This window comes from Caloenas nicobarica, chromosome 3 (genome assembly GCF_036013445.1).
Source record: "Caloenas nicobarica isolate bCalNic1 chromosome 3, bCalNic1.hap1, whole genome shotgun sequence".
NCBI lineage: Eukaryota > Metazoa > Chordata > Aves > Columbiformes > Columbidae > Caloenas > Caloenas nicobarica.
Genome location: NC_088247.1, coordinates 91,532,129 through 91,559,517, shown reverse-complemented (window position 1 = coordinate 91,559,517; position 27,389 = coordinate 91,532,129). Strand labels below are relative to the sequence as shown.

Here is a 27,389-nt window from a genome sequence, read left to right as displayed (position 1 = left end):
CTAGAAATTTTCCACTTGTAAGCTAAGATGAAACAGTGTAAAGAATATAAGATTAAAGTTGTATCTTAGTTGAGGTATTTGTCACCCAGAGAGGACTGTCAGACAGTAAGCAAGCCAGATTTCATGTACTCTACTCATTGCTCTGTCATTTATTTGCTTCTCAACTTTTTTTTTTTTTTTTTTAAAAACAGTGAAGCAGTTACAGTGCTTTTCTTTCATACAGAACACAGCTGGGCTCTGTGAACTTTGGAAGGAAAGTATCATAGAAGTTCTAAGCACCATCAGAGACACACTCAATTTCATCAAGCTCTGTAACATATTGACAGGAGCCTGATTCTGAGAAATATTGTGTACTTTTAATGAGCTTATTGCCACTGAAGTCAGTGGCACATAGGGAGCATCTCGTTCCTTTTAGAAGTGGAACCCAAATGCTTTTTGTTGCTTGCACCAATAGCTGGAACTCTGAGCCCCAGTCTTTTTAATGCTAGGAGGAGTTTTGTTGTTGTTGAACTATACCGTTTGTTGGGTGTGGAAAAAAAGCAGCATACAATTTTCCAACAGAAAAGGTGATTTATATGAGTCAATATAACATCTTATAAGTTATGGTCCAAATGTTAAGAGGTATCCATGATAACTAAAATCAACAGGTGCTTAAGACACTCCAGAACAGTAAAGAATTTTAAAGGAGAGACAACATAAAAATCCATAATAGTGGAAAAACGGCCTAAGAGAAAATTCTCCAACAACTCTGAAGTCATACAACTCTCCCTGATGACAGAAGCAGCTTGTTATTCCTTCAAGAAAAATGTGCCAAAATGCACTGGACCTGAATGACTGTTCATCGTAACCGTGATGAATTGCGAAGGTTATAGAAGGAAGAGGAAGAGCAACATTCTGGTGAGAGCCTTGGACAAGCTCTCTACTCACGGCTCAGGATTCCACTGCAAATTTGTATACACCTAATACCTCCATGCTTCAAGTTCTGTCTAAAAAACCAGAAGGTTTTTTCCATATGTCACATCTATTCTGAACAATATATTAAATAAGAACTTGTGAGATGCTCAGTTACTGTTATCATCTACCCTATGTAGATAAAAAGAGACAATACCTATATGTACGTCAAAACGATAACCTGCATATAATTTGACCTACATGTCAAGAGCCAATATAATAACTTAACAACAGTAGTATGGAAATTAAGTAAGATTTACTACTTACAAAAAGTCATGAGTCTAGGTGAAATGAGACAGAATTAATGATTTCATCTAGGACACACTATAAACGCTAAACAATGAAAATAATAATTTGGAACGAGCGCATTTATTCTTTATTAACCACCACATTGTCCTCGGGGTTCTTGCAAATGAGTAGCTGATTATTTACATACCATCAGTCAGTCATTAGTTTTAGCCCAGACATCAGTCACAATTGTCTAACATCTTTCTAGACCAGAAAAGACATTACTGTAAAATACGGAATATCTGATATCTCCAAATATATAAACATGTTTAGATATATTAAAAGGGCACACATTTCAGCAGTTTATTACTAAAGCTAACTCCAATAAGCAAATCATTAAAACGACAAAGAATGGTAGGAGTTGGAGCAGTATTATTAGTTTAACTCCATTTCACTATTTTCCTTCAGCAGAAGAACTTCCCATCTATATTATGTGGGTATACTTAAAATACTGTTTGTGCACTCCAGACTGTTCATTATATAATTGAAAACTAACATTTAGTTCACAAACCTCTTTTTGCCCAAATTTTGATGTTCTGGTAACCTGTTAAGACCTAAGGAGCACACCTAATTGCTTCCAATGAAGCCAAATTAACGTTCCTCTCCACTGCCCCATCTCTCCTGTGGACGTGCTGTTTGCAATGATTGCAGGTCCCAGCACATAGAAGACATACAAGTTCCAGCACGAACATTTAAATCATTAAAACAGAAATAGACAGTCAACAGGTCTAAGTTTTATTTATCTTTCTTTCATTGTCTCACTGAGATGCTGCTGGACAAGACAGTCTTTCTTTTTAGCCTTCTCCATTTAAAGTCTCCTTCTAAAACAGAAAATACCAAAATGCACCTTATGTAAACAAGCAACAACTTTCCTAACTAGAAGTTACTATAGAAATGCAGAGCTTGATAGAAACATGGCACACTATTCATTAGCAATTAGTGGAGAAAATGCTGTGCTTTCTTCTGGTAACATGGAAGCAAAACACCAGAACATCCAAGATTTTTTTGTTGGTGGTAGTTTGTGTTTTGGTTTGGGTTTTTGTGTGTGGGGGGGGAGGTTTTAATTATTATTATTTCATGTTTCATGATATTACGATCAATGACATTGTCAGTATCAATTAGACAAAAATATGATGGATCATCCAGCCTCACAGCATTAATATTTAGTGCTGAGAGTAACTGATTCAATAGTGAAGCTACAAAACCAAGTAAAAGTGAGCAGTGTAATACAGTTATTTTTCAGATACGTATTAAAAGGAAAAAAAGAAAGCCCCCTTTTAGACTGCCAGCCATCAAAGGATTTTGTGTATTTAATAAAGTTACCAGTGCAAATCACAGAATCGAAAACAAGAACAACTAAGAATCATATAAATCATCATGCAGACGTACATTTGTGTTAGTACTTTTCTCTCTTAAGTAGACAGACGTGATCTAGTGATCTGAAAGCCATAACAAAAAAACCCCAAAACACTAAACCAATCCAATCGCTATAACAGTAAATATCTGGCACTTTCGTAAAGAAAACCGACTTTAAAACCTCAAAATATAAGCTGCTGTAGGACTTAAGCCCTGATCTGAGACCTAAGGAAGAAACTTAAGAGTAGAAAGAAGTTGTGGGCTCAACACTGAAATATTCTTCTTAACATCCTACCATCATGCTTTATGTACTCTCACATTTGCAAACGCAGATTTGCTGGTTAATGAATTTTACAAATTATTACTATGCTCATATTCCGTTCTCACCAACTTTTCAAATATTTTTTCGTACAAGAAGAAACAGCACTAGGGAACTAAAGAAAAGGTTTTTTAAAAAAATATATCCCAGATCCTCTTCCCGTTTTAAGATCACTGTACATTGCTTGTTCTACATACTATGGGTGGACCACGACAGATAAATCAAGCACCATCATTATGTAATAACCTGCAATTATTTTTACGGCTATTGAATTCCATTCTTCCTATGCAACACATAGAACGCAAATGTAAAGCAACAGTACAAATTACAAGCCCCAACAAGGCAGTAAACCTGAACCAAGTCACGCAACAAAACATGTCTATAAACTTTCCCACCAGATGCAAAAAGGCTTTTAAATTTCAGAAGCTGTTCTTTTCAACCTGTTTGTCTTCATTTTTTTTCTTAAATTAAAAAAACCCCACCTATTTCTATTCATCTCAGAGTAGTAGATTAATAGTTCTATCAAATTAGAGGAAAATTCACAGAAATTGAGATGAATATAGTAAGATGTGGTGATCCTTTTCTTTAGTATTGCATGATAAAAATCAAATGTTTAAATATAACTGTCATCAGAAATACAGTTGATGGGAGATTATGATTCATATTAAGATCACAACCTATAAAAATCATCAGCTGTACAGAATGAGCTGTTCCAGTTGACAGATCTTATTAACAAAATCTTCCAATAAATTACAGAAAAAGCTGATTTTAGAAATTGCTTTTGGCTTTCAGCACATGGAGCTTAAGGTGCTCTTGACACTAACACGTTTTATGTGGTTTTAGTGATTAGTTACTACAAACAAACCATGATGTTGTGGAAAAGTTGTACTAACAAAATTTAGTGAGAATGAAGGGAACCGATCAGTTTACAAAACTCAAATGTAACATGTTCTGATTATAAAGGATACTTTTATAGGGCTTTGCTTCCCTTGCTTTGTGCACAGAAGATATTAGAATAAGACCATGAAAGGATGATGAATTAAATCATAGCTTCTGTAAGTATTTCTGGAGCTTCACTGAATTACAGCAGTAACACTCCACTCTCAACTCTCCAATGTCAGAATCAATAGATTCTGTGGCAAAGCAACAGCTCTATTGGGTTAATAATTAGACTGCAGCAGAAAGACTAGCTAAGGAGTACAATGCTTCTATACAGTGGAATAAGTAAGATCTTACACTTTTACCTACAGTGACAACTGAAACATCCTGCTAAATAAAAGCCAAAACTAAAACCCCAAACCTTTACAGCTCACAGATTTTATGTTTTTAAGTCCTTATAAAAACCTAGACACTTAGAAATATTTTATCACCAAAAAAGTCACCATTTTTTTGACCACATAACTTCTTAAACTGCCAGAGACATTTCATGACATGAACACCTTTTTATTAATTAATTAATTCATTTATACTTGGCCTCACTCATTATGCAAGCTCCCCTGCTTGGAGTCTGTGTGCTTCTGGCAACAGGCTGCTGCTCTGACTCTGGCCACCGTACTGAGGAAAAGCAACACTTCCTTGATGGAACCTCATCTAGTATTCTTTGATGAAAAAAGCGGACAGCAAAAGTAAATCACAGATTTCTTGACACAGGCTAAAATGAAAGATTCTTAGAGACAAATATCAATGACATTTCTCCTTGATAAACATCTTCTGCACACACAGCTTATGTTTATTTTCACGCTGTCTAGATTGTACAATTTACTGGCTTCAGCCACTACAAACTATTCTGCCAGTACTAACTTGCATGGACACACTTCTAATCTAAAATCTCAATAGTTCATTATAATTGCATGTTATAAAGTTTGCCTTTAAACTATTAACAGAAGAGTCCTAGACAATCTTTGACAATTTGATATTCTGTTTAAGTAATTTAATGCTGGTACAAGAAGCAATCTAGAGAATATCATACTGACATCTGCTTTTAAAATTTAAACTGTTTATTCCAAATGCTTACATACAGCTCAAGATAAGGAACACATTATGGAATACAATTCAGGCAGTTAACTTTACGCCTCTGTCACAAAATCATAAGTAGCATATGATTAACAGCAGTCTATGTATTATCCTAAAAGATCTCGATAGAAAGCATGGTCAAAGTATTGTGAATTATGATAAGGACATATTATTTCATGATTACTTGCAAGTCTTATAAACAGCCAGTTTTCCTGTTTGTAAAAGAGGTAAAATGACAGCTGTCACCATAGTCATGACAAGCTTCATTTGATGTACAGGTCCATCATTCTGCCCAATATAGAAGACATATGTACGTTAAGGGAAGACAGTTATATAATATATACTGCTGCCCAGCACAGTGCAAAACAGTCTAGCGTAAAAACATCCAGTCAGATCTGGACTCTGAATTCCTTCTTGCCATTGACTTTGTGACCGTAAGACGCTACACATCAGGTTTTGGTTAGCCAGCTACCAACAAAATCAATTGAAGTTTAAAAGCTAAAGAAAATATTATACTTTTTCAGGACATTTAGCTCAAGTTTTTGAGTTAAACAGCAATAAATCAAACTGCTAAATCGCAATAGTAAAGAAACCGGCCTGGAAAACATCTCATTAGACCTTGCATATTATACTTGACTTTTGTTTGTTCTCTACTATAGCCGATTACTCAAACATACACAAGTATTGCAGTCTTTTCACAGTACTTGGAATTTGGTCCACATTGTAAACAAAAGTTGCACCGAAGTCTTTTAACAGACTTCTAAATGATGAAATCACAGTAAAGAAAAACACAAATAGGTTCTTATCTTTCAATTTGAACATGAAGATAAACCTTTTCCATTGACAGTCTTACACACAACTGTTTGGCCCCTGGCAATGTGTCTAGACAATGTCTGTTGTTTCGGTTCTGAAAGATATGCACTAAATACAATGGTCATCACAAAAAAGCTCCTCAGAAAACACAAGTTTAAAGATCTTTTAAATCTTTTACAAAAAGAAATGAGGTCTGCTTTGCATATTTTCTTCACACTTGAATATTAAGAAATTATTGGAAGGCTGCTGGTCACAGCATCATAACTAAATTGGTCCAGATATTAGCTGTTCACCAGTGCAGAACAAGCAGGTACATAAGAAAAACAAATGAATACCTTATAAATTACATGCAAGAAGGTGGTGGTAATCAGGGCACATCTTAATCAGCAAAAACATCAAAAAAACATGGAAATAAAAGAAAAATACCTAAATGTCTTGTTTTCAACAGCATCACTGGCAACATACTCTTAATTTACTCATACTGTGCAATCATACTACAGCCATATAATCCTGTACAATTTGTAAATTACTGAGCTGGAGATATTTAATGAATTATCATTATGACAACATATGCCCCCACAGCTGAACAAATCAATAAAACAAACTTTGGGTGAGGTATTTTAGATGCTAAGTCTATTACCTTCCTTATTACTGCGGCATACACGGTATTTTCTAAAGAGGCACCCATGTGAACTAGAGACTGACTCAAAACCTGTATGCACAGTGAACACTTCCATTTATAAATACTGTGGCAAAAGTTTAAAATGTTGCTAACAACAGAAAACAGTGTAAGCCAAAACGAATGTGCTGATTAAAAATCCAACTGCAAAAAAAGGGAAAGTATAATGTAAATAGATACAGATGTAAAGATTTTCCTGAGCCAAAGCCACATTCTTGTCAAATAAGAGAACCTTAATGAAAGATTAGTAATCAACCTCGCAGTACTTTGAGACACAAGCTTGATTCTGCAGTTGTTTCAACACGTAAAATATTCATTTATGTCAAATGGATTGGCATAACAAAACAAAGTAAAAGTGGATACAGAGGCCCACATTTAATTCAAAATCTTTGTATTAAAGTATAAATTTGTAAAGGAGAATATATGAATGGATATTTTTTCCTAAATGTGCTTTTGCATTGTAAGCTAACATTTATTTTTCAATAGTTCTTTACCTTGGAAAATAAAGAATGATATATTTTCTTTAAATATGAAGGAATATGCCAAGAAAACTTATGAAAAAAGATTTATCTTCTGCAGCCATTACTACAAGGGGTACTATATTTCAAAATAAATAATGTCTGAAGAACATTTAATAGAATTCCAGAATTCAAAGGTAGAGACATTGTACTCTGCATTGCTCTTTTATCATTCTCACTGTCCTTCACATACTCACATACTTTCCTTAAAATGCACACACAGTTGAACTGAATTTTAAGTTTAATGCAGCAAATATCTTTAAAATAACCTGGTAAATCCACCTCTCCAGTCCATAATAATCCAACTTATGTAATGCCTTCAAATTTTTATTCTTCATAGGGAGAGGAAAATACTCTTACCACCATCACTACAGAGTTTATAGAGTACGATCTTACGATTCAGGGGTGTATTTTCAACAGTTCATAAGACTTTGTAGCACTACAGACCGTTCTCACAGCTTACATCCTCAAACCTGAATACTGGCTTACTATTCAAAGTTTTACAGTCACACTTGCAGTGTGATTACCTACTGATATCAATAAAAATTTCAGAAGAGCATTATAAATCATTGGAGTACTAGGAGTGATTGCTGAGACAAGAACAATGGTTTTTAAATATTTCACCAGATTTTAATACAAGTAGTATTAATTAAACATAAAAAAATAAGACGGCAGAGAAAGTATAACACAGGTTTGAGCTTCACAAATCATTACAGAGAAGCTACTGCACGCTATAAGGCTGGCAACAGACTAGAACATAATTCAAGCACATTAAATTCCATACTTCAAACATTGAGCTATTAATACACTACAGACTTCAATTACTGACTGCTTGTCCACCTTTCAGGATAATATATTGACAATTATTTCCTCTGTATCAATGAATGCTCTATCATGTACCACAATCCAGCAAGTAGCACTGAAGCCAACATGATGGCCAGATGATGGAAAATAAAGTACTATTATTTTTATTACCCGCCCCCCCCCCCCCCCCCCAAAAAAACCAAACCACAAACAAACAACAAAAAACCCCACTATTTATGTCAAAAGTCTCATCCAGGAAAAAAAAAAAGAAAACAGACATGCACAGCTTAAAAAAAATAAGATTTTTTTTTTTTAAATAGCTTTATGAATTTGGAGTAGTCAGAGGATAATTATTTCAACCACAACAAAGTAGTTCCAATTCTACCTGCCTTTATATTGTTATCGTATGAAAAGACATTCACATAGCTGGTAATGTCAGAACGCAAGGAGCTAAAGGCAATGGGGCAAAGGATCCGTGTCTGCTACAGAGCGTTCTCTGTCATAATCCACACTGGAGCCGGAGTCAAACCATCCTTCATCAACAAACACTACTGGAATATAACAACATTTCTTCTCCGGTGGCTACTCATCCAGACTACACATCACCTTCCTACTACAGACAGTTCATCTGTCGATTCACATAGATTTCTTACGCAGACTTCTGCTAAGGATTTAATCAGTATGTAGTTTTAAAAACCCAGGCTACTACATATAAAAATACATTATTTTTAAAACTGCAAAGCTAAGACATTATGATTTTAGAAATGTCAAAATAAAAGTAGACTGGGAAACTTTGATTCCACTACTTCAGTGCGTATCTCTTCGCATCACGTAATCTATATATGCATGCCAAATAAACACGTTTTCCTCAGACTAACGAATCATTCAGTACTCAGGGTGATCAACCCTCCAGGAAGCAGCTGTGGAGCACTGATGATTTATCCACAATATATCAACCTTGTTTAAAGAAGGTAGAAGATTTCTAGTGAACATGATAGGGAATTACAGACCGAGGAGTATGCTATCATGTATTAAAACATTACTCTTTAGAAACAAAAATAGAATCTTTTTTTATGACAGGGTTCCTACATGATGACAGTTACATAAATCATATATCACCTTCCAACCTTCAAGTCATGCAGTTTCCTCAGAAGCTGAACACAGGTAAAGGACAGTCCTGTGACATGTGCATACTAGGTATGCACATGTCCTAAAATTCTTGACCAATTTAAAATTGTTCCAGGAAAATACAGCACTTGGAGTTCTGACAGGATAGTTCACATTAGATGTTCTCAATCTCCTTTTTTCCCACAGACTCTTTCAGAAAGAAATCACAGCTATCCTGCAGTCCAGGTGACCTGTTGCTGCATCCTGCTTCTCAGCGCCATAATTCCTGAAAAAGCCTTGGCCAACCTTTTTACATCTGACCGAAATATTCCCATCAAGTCACTAGAGAAGGCCCTGATAAAAGGCAACAGTTGGGTCACGGGCTGTTACCATGAACACAGAAACACACTGAAAATACCTAGATGCTTTTGAGAAAGTTAGGAGCAGCTCATTACTAAAACAGCAAACAGTCTACAGAAGGTAAAGAGACCACAGGATACCAATGTCAGACTACAACCAAAAATTTCAGTCAGATTGTAGTTGTGCCTGCCTGTATTTTCATGGTTCTTAGCTGAAGACATCTTATTTGGAAAAACACTGAAGATTCATGTTTGCAACTGTGATCTAACAATAGCTGAAGACAGTTCTAACAATAAGATGAAGAAAAGGTAATAGGATCTACATCTCAGCACATTAGCTGCTAAATATTAAGTAGTTGTTCATCCCAAATATTCAGAAGTAAAAAGCTGAGTAAGGAGACAGACATGCAGTTTAAAGGAAAGATGGAACCCAGATCTCTCACTGTGTTCTCTCAATATAGTAACATTGACCATCTGACAGGATTCCACAGTAACTGCTTGAAAGAGTGACTCTCTTGCTGTGAAAACCCCTCAACTCAAATTATTCCATGTTGGTGGTTTTTCACAAGCTTTTTTTTTGTGTGTGTGGTGGTAGGTTTTTTTTGGGTTTGTTTGTTTTTATTTTTTTTTCCTCTTAGCAAAGAAATAAATACATTTTTCTAACTCACATCAATACTCTACAGTCCTACTTTCTAAAGTACCTGGTCAAATTAATGTTCATTGCAAACAACGAAGCCAAGCAATAATTGAAATCTGCAGTTCATATCATCAGCATTTGCTTTCACTCCCTGTTAAGAATGTATATTTAGTTTGCTTTTCTGCTTCTACTATTAATATCAAGGCTACTGGTGCAGTTGGACTGTTCATTAAAAAAAATCCAACACTTACTAGCCTGAAATTCTGTAGACTCACATAAAAGAGTTTATCTGGAAATATTTAAATTTATTCCCCAAGATAATACCTTGGATATGGTCAGGAGTTTGTTACTTATCATAGTGTCTAAAATCTCAGAACATCTGCATTGCATGGAATCTTCTACAACAACCCAAATCCTGTAAGGTCCTTTAGAGTGATAGGTGTATATTTACTACCTGGTAAAACAGCATGAAAAACAGTGTGTCTAACATCACCTTCCCAGAACACAACCCAATCAGCTTTAGAAATGGTGGATTTCACACTCTTGGAGAGGAGGAGGGCAGGAAAGTCAAAATAGTTACTCAGAATATTTCAATAATTCACATTCCCGCACAAACACTGTCAACTTAGACATTCATTTTACCTTGAGAAGGTATGTAGGAATATTGCTGAAATCTACAGGCAGCTTCAAGAGGAAGCGAGCTGAGAATTCTCCAGTCTGTGGAAAAAAGGTAACACTAATGAGACCTGGTGTCTAATACAGAACCGCAGATCGAATGTTCTGAGGATGAAATATTAACCAGAAAATGTGCTAGAGCTCACACCGAACAGAAGGGTTGAAATTTGAAACAACATTTCTCAATGTAATTACTGAAGAGGAAAAAATAATTTACAGATTTCGCAGATGTTATATGAGAAAACACCTTAAAAAGCATAAAACATCATTGCCAGTAGGTCAAGAGCAAAAAGGAGTCAGAATACAACAATGAGCATGACAAAAATCAGACTACACTTTGTTAGGCCCTAAATATAGATGTATCTTGGCTGTACTCATTTCCGGACAAAGGTCCGTCAGGACCTGTACACGCTCTGAAAGCAAAGCTAAAAAACTGGCAAATTCATAAGAGCATATAAATAAAATAGAGGCATCTCCACAAACACTGCAGGCATATATAGGAGAATTTGCATTGAGTAAGGTGAGAATGTATCAAAAGTGTCCCCTGAATAAACATAGACAAAATAACTGAAGTAGAAGGCTTTATATAATTTATTTTCAGAATTATGTGACGCTTAACACCTAGACAACCATCTTCTGAAAATTTGCCATGCATCCCCTACACATTGCCCCCCCCTTCTTTTTTTTTTTTTTTGCATAAAGTGTATGCAAAGGAAATGGAAAGGATTTCCTTTCTGTTTCATACACTTCCTTAAAACCAGACTTTGTCCACCTGGTTATGAAGCAAAGAAGTCGGCTCTTTGAAAAACAAATGCTTGCTTGATTTCCTTCATATTAATTTTTTGTCATTGCTATTTTTAATTCAATAAAATAGCCATACAGCAGCTATATTTTTCATGTTGAATTAGTACAAAAAGCATTAAACATTAATTTTATGCCATTAAGTGCAGAAAATTAGGGTATCTTGGGACAAGGCAGCAAAACTTTTTTCAGTTTTAACACTGCCCTATTTTTGCATACATTACTTAGTTACATGATGACATACAGTTTTTAAAAAAACAGTACTTCATTTTAACAGGCGAGGGGACAAATGAGAGCTATATGAATATACAGCATTTGTTCTCTCACAGTAACACATATATACTACCTCACAATTTCCTGAACATAGTTATCTTTACCTAATTTTCATTTTAATATCTTAAATGTTTTGCATAGCCAAAGCAAGAAGAAAACTACTTTAAACAGGAAATGTCCAATACACAAATTTTAACTAAGTGCAAAAGCATCTATGGTGAGCGTGCACATTGCAATTCACATTAAAAAGGTGAATGCAAATACTATACTAGATTTAAACAGGATTGTCTTTATTACGTATACCTTGTTGTAATCAAAAGACTGTAATAAGCTCCAAGATGTGGAAGTAAGCAAGCACTTGCAGTCTAGATCTTCTATGTCATTCAATCAAGATAATTTTTGTGCTCTGTAACTTCCCACAGGGTCGCAGAAGGGCAGGGAGCAGACCCTGCCCACGGTGCTTGGCCACCCAACCCCAATCAGCCAGGCACCGGCAGCAGCAGGTCCAGTCAGATGAATTTCTGGCCACAGCACCAACAGATTGGCTAGTTCATGGGCATCTGTATTAGCTGCCAACATGAAGCTACTAAGCTAGATAATAATTTGTCTATTTGTCGCAGATCTTGGAGATCACTTCAGAAAATTTGGAATACTGCTAGAAAGGTATAAAAGCAAATTTCTGTTCCTGTTTGGGACATAGGACTGAATTCAGGTCTCCTCTTCAAACTTTTTCAACTCATCTGTGTTAGATGACTGCCTTCCTAATACTGCAAGATTCATTCATAGATTATTATTTCAGAAGTCTGCTGAGCTACTATCGACTCCTGGCAGGAACAACATGAATTTCAACGATTTTTAAGCATTGGAGAAAACACGCAATTTACCTCCTGCTTTTCAGATAAACACTCAATTGCAGTGATCATCGAGACTAACAAGACAGTTGTAAAGGACAGGAAGGAGAGATACATGAGTTAGTTTCACAGTTTTGAGTTTTAGGAGACTCACTAACAAGCCTCTGTCATGTAGGTACCAGATTCATCAGATCTCCAAATGAGACCCTCAGAGTCTTCTTGATAGAGAATGTCAACTTTGAAAACAATGCACACGCTACAGAAACCTCAAATAGCTCTGCAATGATTAAAAGGATTTGTCTCAAAATGTATTTAAGATTTATTTTATTGGAATATTTTATAATGAAGACAGCATTTCAAATGCAAAAAAAAAAGTTCTTTATTCAGTCACCAAAGACTGAGGAAAGATTCAAAAGACTTGAGTAGATATAGCTTTCCTACAAAAAAAAAAAGGAAAAAAAAAACCCTAGTTTTCTACAATCTTGAGTAGACACTTGGCAGCTGCCAAAAATTATGATAAAATCTAAGTATGGTTCAGAAAGCCTTCTGCATTTCAATAAACCAGTCTGATGATATTTACAGATGTGGCAAGTTCTTTGTGATGCCAGCTATAGAGAATAACATTTAAGAGCAAATTACTTTCAGTGAAATATTCTGATCTGTAAACATAAAAAGAGATCTGAAATTCTCTGATAAAGAAAATTGTACTTGGCTTAAAATAAAAAAGCCTAGATAACTTTCCAAGAAAAGAAAACCAGATGAACGTAAGTACTGTGAGTTGTAAAGCAAACACTCTTAATGTCTGACTGTCATATGAAGACATGGCCTTCAAAGACACTGCACTAGCCCATCTCAGCTGCTCCTGTCCTCCTGCGGACGAGTCTTTTTTTTTTTCCTCTCGTGGTTTAGGTTCCTGAAACAACTCATCTCAGCTTAGACAAGCACCAGAGAGATACAGGCAGCTACAGCTACCAGTTAAATCAACTCAACCATCATGTGGCACCGCACCCTAATACATCCCACCGCTAAGCCAGTTGATTTGCCCAGGCAGGGTGTCACACCAACACTGTTATTCTGCCTCCCAAATCTTCAGAGTTAACTCAAACTTCCACATACTATTCTACTGTGCCCCATAAACACTGCACAGATTGTTCAACAGCTTCCAGCTATAAACAGATGAAATAACATCAGGTTGAAAAACAGTTACTCACCTGGAAATCTGGTTCAACCAAGGTAGCGGAATGGCAGCAATGTACAAAACAGGGAGTACAGAAAGTGAGCCGCAGTCAAATGAGTTTTTTTTAATTGGAAACATAAAGCGTGGAGATCCACAGAAATCAGTCAAGTTTTCCAAGGTATGAGCTATATTTATTAAAGGATCACTAAAAGCATTTTAGCAGAAATGTTCTTAATAGCTTACCCAGTTGTTTTTTTTGCCAGCATAGATTTCCATGTTTTCTCCATACTGGGGCTCTTCAAGTAAAGTCTGATACTCAAACATGAGACGAGAGCTCTCACGTAATCGGCTGCACTGAAATTGGTGATACTGTTGCACGAGCTCTTTCACAACAAGGAGGAGGCATTCTGGGTTCGAAGGATTCCAAGATGCTAAATTCTGTTGAATTGGAAAAAAAACCAGAGACCAAAATTGTTTACAGCAATAGAAAGACAAACACTCCTCCTTCCATACTGATACCAGAGGCACATGTGCATGTGGAAGCTTTGTGACAAAGTTAAACCGTAACAGTAAATGCAAAGGTTATACCATGATTTGGAAGAAAACCAGGTCAAACAGCGAAAGCAAGCCTTAATGTCAAATAAGAGTACGTATAGGGACTTACTGGAAAACTGATAACAGGGTTTCTATTACGCATAGATAGGCCCAAATTACCATTCCATTCTTCCCTAAAATTATACTGTTGCATCTGAGAACTTGAAAAGATTGAAATAAAAAAATTAAAACTGATAGAAAGCAGACAGGGATCAGGTAAGTACAACCCTGTACAGTATCTGACTCAAAAAGCAGTCAGTCAAGTGAGTATGTCAAATTGATACCAACAACAGAAACTACTCTGCACCATTACTCAGTGAATATAGCATTGACAGTGATGGAGCAAATGGGTTCTCTTCTGTCGCCTCAACTTTGTGTTTTACTTCACTTGGACTGTCTCATCACTAGGATTACCTTGACTCGTCCCCTCAACACAAATGCCATCCATACACAAGTCTCTTCAATGTGCCTGACAGAAGTTTTTATTACAAGCTGTGTATCAAGAAACAGAGTTAACAAAAATAAAAATGTTAATACAATGAAAATAACTGTGTCAGTAGCACAGTAGGCATGTTATCTCTCAGTTTAACTACTCTAAGATCGGCTTAGACCAGACTTCCATACACAGCAAGTTTTATTCAGGAAGGTTTTCTATGTTACAAACCATACCTAACATGGTCAATGTTGCATGGTTGACCTAGAACAGATCTATGTTAAGGGCAGATGAGAACTCTGTACTCCATCCTGATGAGACAGTTCCAATGTGAAAGCCCATATGCCTTGTACTTAGGTCCTGAACAGGTCTTCTTGATATAAGCTCAGGGCATGTTAACATAGTCATGTGGCTTTTGGTCAGATTTGAGCAATGAATTTGTATTTCTGTATATCACGTAGACACATGACAACAAACTGTCTGCAACAGGATTTTAAATTGCATGGATCGTACAATTAAAATTAAGATCCTTAAAACTGACAAGCATGTCTGTATTTTACAACTAAGTGAAGATATAATAGCTTTATATAAAATTATTTATCAGTATCAGAACTCAAAGTAGTTACAGATGGCATGGTTACTTTTGTCCTGAAAGTTGCAGACATTTCATAAACAAATGATACGCATAATTTAGATTCTTTGGCAAGGACAAAAAAGCATTAGCCCTTTTTTACCTCTTCAGTGGAGAAACTGCTTTGGTATGCAGCATTTTCTACAATGAAGGGACAGAAAATATTTCTGTACTTTGAAGTAGCTATCTTAAGACTGCCTTGTATTCAAACACATAAAAAATTATGTTTCTTAACCTAGGTTAAGTAAATTAATGAAGCTGGATAAAACACGTGTCTCCTAAAATATACAAGCTATTCATGCTTTCTGTACCACCACAACTAATAAATACAAGTGAATAGGTTGCACAGAGAGGTTGTCAAGTCTCCGTCTTTGGAGATACTCAAAACCCGACTGGACAAGTTCCAGGACAGCCTGCTCTATCGGACACTGTGCGGGCAGAAGGGCTGGGCTAGACGATCTCTAAAGGCTCTTTCCACTCTCAGCTATTTTTTGATTCTATGAAGAGGTTTACAGAAAGCTGAAACTGATACAGTGGATCTTATCAAGGTGAGACTCCATAGCTCTGACCTGAAAAGAAACTAAAGAGTTGTGTACAAATTTTATCTTCTGACAAAGGCAGATAAAAAGCGTAATTGGTTATTCAGAAAGCACCACACCTTCAACTACTTGTAGCCTAATTTCTAACTATGTCACTATTTCCATTTAAAAAGCTTATAACTTTTATTTTTTCTGATGACTGTAGTTCATGATAAATCATTTGGAGTGGTTTTATACCGGCTTCAGTATATGTGTATGATGGCTTAATATTTCAAGCATTTCTCTTTCCACAATTTTATATTTGTTTCCCTCCAAAGTTCTATATATTAAGACATTATCAAAATTAATTTCTAATTTTCAGCATCATTGCTTAAAACATACAAGACTAATTAATTGGTGAAAATGACATGAAATACGTATTGCTTCCTTGAAAAACTGGTGCTTGAGAAAAAAAATAAATCAATAATGTTTGATAAGGTAATTTTATCTCAAATCTTACTACACGTTGCTTTTCCTGAAGTCTCCTGTCCTGAAGGGGATAAGTTTTAAGATAATCTCAGCTACATTCTACTCATCCCCTCCACCTCTTCTCATTTAAGTTAATAGCTACCAGAGAGGCAAAGAAATCTTGGTATGCACTATCTACATACAAGAAGAGAGAGACAAAAGTAAAAGAAATACAACTTAGAAACACAGTCCTTTTTCTATCTCACAAACATGGTTTAGACCACTGTCATGACTTTCAGCAACACAAATCACGGTTTTTGAATGACTATGACTGGCAGTGCTGCATTAACTGTCTACGGAATCACAGAATGTTAGGGATTGGAAGGGACCTCGAAAGATCATCTAGTCCAATCCTCCTGCCGGAGCAGGAACACCTAGGTGAGGTTACACAGGAAGGCATCCAGGCGGGTTTTGAATGTCTCCAGAGAAGGAGACTCCACAACCTCTCTGGGCAGCCTGTTCCAGTGCTCTGTCACCCTCAGAGTAAAGAAGTTTCTCCTCATATTCAGATGGAACCTCCTATGGTTCAGTCTGTGCCCACTGCCCCTCATCCTATTGTTGGGCACCACTGAAAGGAGTCTGGTCCCATCCTCTTGACACCCACCCTTGAGATATTTATAAACATTGATGAGATTCCCTCTCAGCCTTCTCTTCTCCAGGCTGAACAGACCCAGCGCTCTCAGTCTCTCCTCATAAGAAAGGTGCTCTAGGCCCCTAATCATCTTCGTAGCCCTCTGCTGAACTCCCTCCCATAATCCTTATCCTTCTCACACATCACTCATTCCTGTGATTAGGATGAAAAACCTACATTTCTGTGACACATAAAGAAAATAGTTGGGGGAAAGAGTTTTGGAAGGTGGTGCTCTGATTCTTCAGAAATACAGACATTGTTCTTGCTTTGATAAAAAAAGAAAAACTTGAATGGAACACTTAGGAGAACATTTACCTCTAGAGTACCGATTTGAAAAAGGACCCGACGTTTACATAACTTACAGATTCACCCAGGACTGACAAGCTCAGTTTACGAAACACAACAGGACATAATTGCTGATCACAATTTGCTTTGTTTTACGTGGATGAATAAACGGTTCAATGAACAGTTACAGGACTAAACTGTACTCCTATTCTCCTCCCTACTACAATTTTGATAGAAAGGGGATGCTCACTGTGACTAAGATACTATCCTTGAACCTGTGCCTTTAGAAGCTACCACAGTGTCACAAACCACATTTGACCATGGCTTGAAGTAAAATACTCTGTTCTTTTTTCCTCCCAGACAGTAAGACCACTTATTAAATGGGAATATTATCATTGCCATATCTTAAAAGGTAAACTATATTCCAGAGTAACTGGTGAATGGGTGAGATGCTAACACCATTCATATATAAGTTCCTCAAATACATACTACGGAATGACTGAAAGCTGCCTTGTTCTACCTTATCTGCTGTCTACGGCTGGTAAAAATTTATTCCCAACTTGAAGCCATTTAAGCTTACCTGATTCTACCAAATACTAGAGAAAATTTGTCAGGTAGACAGTGTCTTCTAGGAAACATTTTGTATCATGCAGTCTGAAACCAGACTGTGTCTAACCTTAAATTTCCTGTTCCCAAGCCACTGCTCAAATAAAGCACTTCCAGAAAGCCAGAGGATGTAATATGCCAGTATGTATTGATATCAGCCAGACAAGTGGGAATAACCTTTCCTCCTAATGACATTGGTATAACACAATAGAAATGTTCTGTCAAAGGAAATGACCAACAATATTTTAATAACTGACCTAAATGAAACAGAACCTTTTGTTTTTTAAATAACGTTACACTACAGAACAAAAAAAGAGCAAGAGGAAATCCATTGTCATTTGTCCTGCATGGAGCTAGAGTAAGGCTCTCTTCAAAGAATTCAAGAACTCTGCATCAAAACAGTGTTTATGCTGTATTGCCTTAAAGCTACAGGAATTAAAATGAATTATTTGACTGTAGGATCCTTATTAAATACCTTTCAGCAACTAAAGATTCAAACAAAGTATGAACTGTTTATTAAAACAAATCACCTAAATTCAACTACCCACTCAGTACCTACATCAATTACAATGGATTCTCACTGATTAAAGAGTAAATATACAATGGTTACACAAATTTTCTGTAACATAAGTTCTGATTTAAATCAACTAATTTTTAACATTAGAATTATATTATTGTAGTGCTTGTTATTTGGCAATAGGCCATTACATTTCTAGCCATTTTGTTAATTTGCTGAATTGTTATTTTCAGAAGTTCAAAATTTATAAATTTTAACACAAACACTTCTGAATACAATGACATACTTATGTATGAAATATCTTTTCACATATCTTTAAGTGTTGCTTAATTGCCCTAAGCACTAGGTTCATTTATCTGAAAATACTTTTAAACTACTTCATTGTGATCCAATTTCAACAGTATGTCAAAATACGTGCTACATTTTTGTTTCAAATGGTACCTTCTTTAATCTTCCTTTTATTTTTTAAATCAAAGACAAAGTAAGCAACTACATGTAACACACATTGTTGAAACGCAAAGCAGAATTTGATGTTTATCAAGTTGATCCCTTTTAGAATATCTTAATTGCTACAGTTTCAGCATTCTAATGATTCTTCTGTGAACATGCAAGGATTTGTCGCTTTAGCCAATGAGAGTAGTATCCTCGCAACAGCAAATTGACCACCTTCTTTATAGATAAAGGATCTTATAAATAAAAGTTTATCAAGCAATCCAGAGACTTTGGAAGTTGTTTTAATCAGCAAAATCTTAAACAAAATGTTTTGGAGCAAAAAGGAGTAGCAGTCTGTGTGTGCTCTGTTTTCTGATTGTTTGCCTGAAGGCTGCATTCCAGCCCTAGCCGATATAGCTTTTTATGAAATAGTATTTTAAAATATTTAAAACATCAGAAGAACAGCATTTCTGTGTTCCGTGGCTCCAAGTTTTGCCACAGAACTCAGATCTTGCATAAGAATCATGCTCTCAATGCAGCTTCAAAATTATGAGTTTTAGTCATCACGGCTTCAGAGAAACCCTGGAAACATGAAAACACGCATAACCTCATTTTCTACCACCAAACTGTTGAAGCCTGGCAGGTATGAGAAACCCAGTTAAAGAAATAACCTCCAAATAGGTATACAGCAAAAGACTTTTTGCTTTCTGTGGCTTCTATCAAAATCTCCTCTGCTCCACTCACTAGGACCTTCAATTTTGTACCTGACGTATACATTCACATCATTTTATGCAAACCACATGCATGCTCAAAAGAGAGTTTGTCTGCAATTACTACAAAATTGCCGTTTTTTTTTTTTTTTAAAAGAGCACACTGATTGAGGTACTGATAGACTAAGGTGAAATATGATTTCTGCAGACTTTCTGGAGAGCTAATCAAATTTTACAGAACAATCACTAATGCATTTAAAATAAAGAAATCCAGGCTTGGATCCAATTCCTTGTCTTGTTTGCCAACAGATATCTTTAAGTGAACTCCACAGTGCAAACTCTCCAAGTTACTCAAAAAGTTAGCCAGCCAGACTGGAAGTGGCCCACTCTACAACAATATACAAGCATGAATCAACTCAACCTGTGCATCTGCAACTAGTTCCGCATTCACATTCATCTCATATGAAGGCTTACACGCACATTTCAGGTTGGTTACAATCATTTATTATGTATCATTTTTTCAGCATATCGTTGGACAACTTACCTGTCATTTCTGAGCACAGAGACGGAGGTCCAATTAAACAATTCTCTTCTGTCTCAACACTGCTCACCTATCTCTCCATAACCTTCACTAAAACTATGAGCAACCTCTCACTTCAGGTCTTAATTTTACCCTTTTAATTGGCCCTTGGCTTGGCCATAACACAACTTGTGTCACTTTCATTTTCTACGAAGGTAAATTGTTGTCTCATCTTAAGCAGTTTATTTTAGTAGCAAGTTCAGTAGCATCAGAAGACAACTATGTATTTTCTTGTGGACACAAAAGCTTGGTAATGTCACCTGTGACATTCCAATTAGGGAATGAATTCAAAATGGTCTATAGGAATGAATCTGAAATGGTCTACAGGAAAAGTAATGGATCAAGAACTTCCATATCATGAAGACCAGACTCCAGAAGGATCATTGCTCACACAGCTGTAGTTACTGTCAGACAGAAGATGGCCAATAACTCTTCACTTATCCGTGAGTAAGCAATTCAACATAAGGAAGTTGAATATTCTTTTGTGGCAGAAGCTCCTCTGGAAATTGCTATTCTTTTTCGTTATTGGACTGTTTCAGGAAAAGGTGTTTGAGAAAATAGTTGTCCAGACCTTAGAGTAATTAGGCAATAACATGTACATCCACTAACTTTGCCTTCCACCTTACACTGCGTGGCAATATAAATAGAAATATTCATTTATAACACAGATACTAGTAGACCGACCACAGGCATCCATGAAACTGTGTCTACATTGGAGAAATCTGAAGTGATTCAGGAGATCTGTTCTGACGATCTGCCAGATATTAATTTAAACAAGCTCACCAAGGAGCATGATTTTCACTAAGTATAAACCCACAGATTTTGTTGGGGTGCAAACTCAATCTTTGAATTCCTTGGCTCTTGGTCCTGTCTCCTGACAGGAGCTGGCTGCACAGTAAGAGAGCAGTTTGATCAGGAAAGATTTGTGGACCATCAGACACAACCAAAGTGTTGAGAAAATGTATTCACTTGAAGTGTGTATAAAGAGGCAGAGTACAGACATTATAAGGCCACCCACAGAGAGTGCAATTTAAGCCATTTAAACAGTAACTCATTTAAATGAATAGCAATGACATCAACTGGATTTCAAAAAGAGACAAAGAAAATGTACAGCCAGATAGTACCAGTTTTAATGAGATCTTCTTAGAGGTGAGGCAAGTGAAAACCCCCCCCAAAGTAGCTTCTCAGCCCTATGAGCGAACATATGCAGAATTTAGCTTTCCAAAGTAGCCATACTATTCAACTTTTGGCAGAGAAATCACATTTAAGTTTTGTTCTGGAACATTCTGTGCTTTGCAGTCTCTCTTTTATCCTTCCAAAAAAGCTGATCAAGAACCTATGCAAGCTACTCAGTGTCCATGATTACCTATTCCCTCTCGTTTCAGAACATAATGCACCTCGTGTTCCATAAGCAGCTAATTCATAGCCTCTTTCACAGGTTATTGCTTATTTCATAATTCCGGGCAATATCTGCAACAAACTATAATTCCATGCTATCAGAAAGAAAATATGATAATAATTTCTAATTGATCTGAAGTTGTTTTTCTTTGAAATGTGTTTAAATACCCAGGCTGCCAGAATATCTTCCAGGAATGTGATTTTAAAGAAGACAGATTGTAACTGTTTTTCCTGGCTATACTACAGGAAACAACAGCAAGATCTTATTTTAAGTTAGTGTACTTTTATCATTCTAAGCAAGAAATTAACTTTCACGAGAAAATGTCAGTAAACAAAACCTCCCAAGCCTGTAACAGTGGTAATGTAGTTCTATAGCATCTTTCGTCCAGAATTATCATAAAGAATAATGTAAGTACAGATTTGCATTTTGTTTATATCTCTGCACACCACATGCACAAAACTTGTATCCTACAGTGGCTTAAAAATCAGTACTAATATAAGTTTTTCATGAAATGAAAAAGATCACACTGATAATACCAGCACTTATGCTCCATATAAATACAGAGTAGATATGGGTCCAGTGCTTAAAGCATTTGTCTAGGAACTGGGATATCTGGTTTCAGTCCCTGCTTTGCTATAGTCTTCATGGGCCACCATGGGGAAATTGCTCACAGAAAAAGGCACAGGATCATTATCTGCTATATGCTCACATCTTCCAATCAACTGATATTTCTCATAGTGTTTGCAGGGCTGGAATGTTATAACAACTTCAAAGGCTTCAGTTTCTTAGCAGCCAGGACTTAAACATCCTACAGGCTGCAGTTTCAAATCAATCACTGTAAACCTACATGCTATCTACTTGTCATCTTATTTTCACAGGTTCTTCACATCCCCCTCCCCCAAAACACCACTGGAACAACTTTCTGGACTGATCTGCTTGAAATGATCATTTTTGGGCACAAGCAAACATCAAAACTTTACATTTCATAAAAACAGTTTGACTCAGGAGCACTTTCGTCATGGAAAATACAACCAAAGAACTTACAGACCTTGCAGGCTCTACTAGCTGTTGTGTATAACAGATAAAAAGTTTGCATAAAGCAAAGCTTGGGATAGTTGGTATTTATTTTTAATGAGAGGCTGTGAAAACTGGATGCAGAATTTACAATAGCTTGTAAATGCTTAGCTGAAATCTCAAATACCTGAAGGCCTTGAATTAGCATGAAAATACAAAGCAGGAAAACAACATACTAAGAAATTAATTATGCTTTCAGAAAAGCACCCTACATTTTGTATAAAACTATTTTCCCTATTTTCTCCTACAAGCCACACAGTGCAATTCTTGATTAATGATCCCAAGCCCAAGGTGACTCTAAAATAAACCCCAGCAAATCCGACACATGGAGAACACACTTCTGCATTCACCTAGAAGAAATGCACCAGTGCCTCTCAAGTACCATTCACCCAAAATAGGAGCGAACTCGACTCCCAAAGGTTACTACAAATTACTCCTATGCCTTGCTGTAGGAACAGTTAAGGGACAGCTGATCTTTGTACAATAAGGGTGCTCTGGAGATGCAGAAATTGTGAAGCTGAGCCCTGAAGAACATTTTTAAGTTGTGCACTCCTCATGAAAAAGTCTGACTGCTGCTCCCACAGAGCTCTCTTACAGGATTATCAGACCCTTAAAAGCTACAACTGCCTACTATCAAAATAGAGAGAGTGCATTACTGTCTAATTAATCTCCTAAAGACTTGGCATGCATAAGTATTTCTTGTCCTACTTTGCTAAGGGATTAAAGCAAGTTCTGTTCCTTTCCTGACCTCCCAGCACACCTCTCAAAACGCAGATGGTACCTTTACCTGTTCTGAGAAGGAATTTCTTAATTCCCTCAGCACGCACAAATCCTGGGATAGGGAATACAATGCACTGATCTTTAGTTAATCCCTGTGAGTAGGCAGCATTTTTTCCCCTTGGGAGTCTTTTACCAGAGGCATACATATTTAAGTAGACGTGGCAAGTAAAAGGAACAAAGCATGAAGACAAGATTAATTTCAACACAAGACACAGGCACACGCGTCTTTTACTTAAGAAGATCTTCTCATCGTGCATTGATGGTAGCGTGAACAGGCCCCAACTCTTCAGACCCTCGGTGGACCAGAGAACAGACCAGTGTCTCAATGTTACTGGTTTATCTCAAGAGCCCCCTTCTAAATAGCAAGTCTTTCACTCTTATCAGTTCTTGGGGTTTTTCCTTTCCTGTCAAAACAAGTAATTTTAGCTACAGCAAAGAGGCAGAACTTTCACAGCAAATGTTTTGGACAGCAGCCACTCACATCCCTTGAGCAGTTACTGTTGGGTGGCACACGCAGAATTGTTCTCTTTTAACCGTTCTTCCCCTTCCAAAATCCCATAAATTAAAATCCATATATCACATAGTGGATCTCACTGGCCAAGTAGTAAGTCCATCTTTATTTTCACATTTTACAACAAGAGAGTTTATAGGGCCTTGAAAATACAGTCCCTAAAGAAAACATGTACAAAGTACCATTGTGTAAATCATAAGACATTGGAAATCAAAATTATTTCTCAACTAATTTGCAATACTTTGTCCAGTATAGTAATCTCTTATCAAAAAAACAGTATAAGAAAAAACATCCATTTAGTTCATTTATGCAAGTAAAAGCTGCATCTCTAGCAAGACAGGTATATGGCAAAATTCATGTAAATTTGTATAAACTTTAGTACTGCAAACAAAAGACACAAGACGTTGACTAAATTTGAACTGTATATCTGTAGTTATCTTTAAGAAAGAGCAGATAAGCCTGAGGATCTGAGATGGAACATAGCAAGGAAACACAGACATAAAGGCATGTAAAGAATGAGTAAAACAAAGAGAGGTTTAGAAACAAATACAGGCTGAAACTCAGACCAGTAAAAAGAAAGGAAAATACAGCTTGAGACCTCCTCTATTAGGAGAAATTAACAGAACTTTTGAAACTTTGAGTGCAAAGACATTTCTTTCCGCCAACAATATCTTGTGAAGGCACAAACCTGCAGGGTCCTAAATTTAAACTAATCTCATTGGAGAGCAGTACAATTATAAATTATAACAAAATTAACAGTCTAGAATTTAATCAAATATGAAACTGTATTATCAGACAGAATGATTATTTCTAATTGACCTTCTGTACTCAGTTAATTTAAAAGTCTGTTGCGTTTGCATATTCATAAGCAATGATCAACTAACTTTCTCTACAGAAAAATCAATTATCATGGCTCAACAACTTGAATTCAATGGGCATACCACATATACCACATTGAATTTAAATGTATTCTCAATCCAGAAAGACTGTGCTAGATTCAATCTTATCTTAAAAACAAACCAACCCTACATACCACAACCAACCACACACAGAAAATAAAACCTTGTAAATGTGTTTCCAGAAAGCTAACAAGCTGTTACCTTCAAGTCAAGCCATTTCTTACTGTTCTAGAGTTCTTGTGAGGAAGCCGAATATATTGAGCAAGTACCATCACACATCAGGGCCAGAATATTTTCATTTTTTGTCAGTTTCTCTAATACTTTCTCTCTCAAATTTTTTTAAAACATTGCTCAAGTATGATTATATTTTAATGAACTGAAGCAAATAATAGTCATAATTACACTATCAGTTTGCTGGTTCATTTTGAAGAATTATCAATACCAACATTATTATTGCATTCCCTGACTTCCAAACAAAAGACATTCTACTTTCATATGTCTAGCTTGGGATAGCCAACTTTATATTTTTGGTTTAAACTATCAATGACTTCAAAGTCAATGAGATGCTGGAATTCATTACAACATCTTTACTACTAACAAGATCTTTATTTTTTTCAAAGCAGGTATATTTGCATATAGATATATGAACATATTTAGCCATCAGTGACTGGTAACTGGCCACTGGAAGTTATGCCACAGCACGTATTTTCCCTCCAATGTGACACCATCCACCTGAAGAGCATTCCATTTGCTCAATCCTGCTGCTTCCTCAAGCAACCACTAGTGGTAACAGAGAAAGTTGTGCTTCTTGGAGAAAAAACTGATGCCTATCAATACATCAGAAAGAGACAGTGAAGGAGACCAGGGCACTGCTAGATCAACCTGACCAGGCACAAAAAAGCATTGCTGACAGAGGGAGGCATTCACAGTGTTAACAGCAAGTTCCATGGTTTCCTCCAAGTGCTTTCTAAAACTCTCTTTGTCCCAAAATCTAGAAATCCCCTTAAGAGTTCCTATAGAAAAGGAGTAACAGTAATACACCTTGGTCACAGAGGGGATAGCACTAGATGGAAGAGTTGGCGGGCATAGCTCCTTAAATGAGAAGTGGTGAAAAGTCTCTGAAAATTGGTAGGAAAGGCAAAGGAACAGCTTTATGTTTTGTCTTCATGGACTGTGAGAGTTGTTCTTGTGAAAATACTCAGCAACATGAACAACTGATGTTGGAAGGGAGCAAGTCACAGATCCAACGGAGTCATTGCTTAGAAGAATTGCAGATTCAGTGACTCCAACTGTCCCTTAAAGAATATTTGAAGGCCTTCCCCCCTGCACACCCCTATCCACACCCAGTTTGTTATCTAACATAACCACACAGTTCACAACTTAGATTTTTCTCTTCATGTTGGTAGACTTCACTTATCCTTACGGCAAGATATGTTAATACAGGGTACTGATACAGACCAACTGTATCTCTGATGGGATATTCTCACTGCCTGCAGAATAAGTGGACTGGAGGACCATCAGATGTTGAAACGGGCTTCCAGAGGAAATTCTGAAATATTTGGGGTGAAGTGCAATAATGAGATTGATTACCTGGCACTACTAAAGTTAAGGAGTTTGCACACAAACTCAGGCAAACATCCTGGAGAACTGGAAGGAATACCAGGAATATGGAAATAGAGTATGTGGACCAATACATTCAATATAGCATTAAATTAAATAAAGGGGGTTAATAAACAAAACAATTAAGTTAGAAATGCATTCAGATTTCAGCCATGCTCTCTTGCTGAACAGCACAAAAAGCAAGTATATTGGCAAAGCTACCTAACAGATCTTTGACCATATATATATGAGTACAGACTGAGGCACAGCCTAAGCTTTGGTTTGTGTCAGCTCACTGACAGCCTGCTCAACTATGTTTGGCTGGAAGCTTGTCCCACCTCTAGCTTTTCCAGTCTCCAGGGACCACAGGGTCAGAGGAGACAGAGCCTGCAAAGGTGAGCCCATGATCCTTCCTGCTATGCAAGAACCCTGGTAACTAAAAGACGATGGACAATTTTGCAAGTGCTCATACTGCAGTTCTCAGCTAAAACTAATACCTAGCTACGTAAGTGCTCCTTCTCCACTTACCAGAACTTCAGGATATGCTACTTGATTTTAGAGCAGCAAAAGAAAGAATACTCAGACATGCAGTTTGGTTCTAGTAAGAGACAGCTGCCTCTCTCAAGCCCAGTAGCAACTGTTGCCCACCTAAGAAATTAGTGAATTCATTAAGAAATCAATATGAATTCAACACAAATTCAAGAGGAGATCCAGAAACTCAGGAGGCCAGTGCTCTGACCTCAGGCATAAGCTAAACAGATACAGCCTGAAAGAAACATAAGCCTAAACATCATCTTCAGTCTTTACATTAACATTTAAGCATCCTGTTATTATGGTTCAACCTTCTGGCCCATCTAACTGTATGATCATGAAAAGGATGGTCAAACTAATGTGACAATTTTTTTTTTTTTTAATACAACAATATGAATGGAAAGCCATTAAATGTTTTTTTCCTGTTCTGCTAGTGCACAATGATTAAGTTTCTCATTGCATGCATGTTAGCTAGTATGGCACAAAACCATTTTCTCCCACTTTGCCATC

At 36.6% G+C, this 27,389-nt stretch overlaps 1 protein-coding gene across 2 annotated transcripts in view; it reads right to left on the bottom strand.

The window, feature by feature from the left end:
• The window catches only part of BABAM2 (BRISC and BRCA1 A complex member 2), a 174,147-nt gene that overhangs the window by 105,156 nt on the left and 41,602 nt on the right, over positions 1-27,389 (bottom strand). For both annotated transcript variants that reach the window (XM_065630389.1, XM_065630390.1), the window contains exons 5-6: positions 13,865-14,059; positions 10,487-10,561 (exon numbers count right to left, since the gene is read on the bottom strand). In XM_065630389.1, the coding sequence (XP_065486461.1) occupies positions 10,487-10,561; positions 13,865-14,059 (270 nt within the window). The remainder of the gene's footprint in view (positions 1-10,486; positions 10,562-13,864; positions 14,060-27,389) is intronic.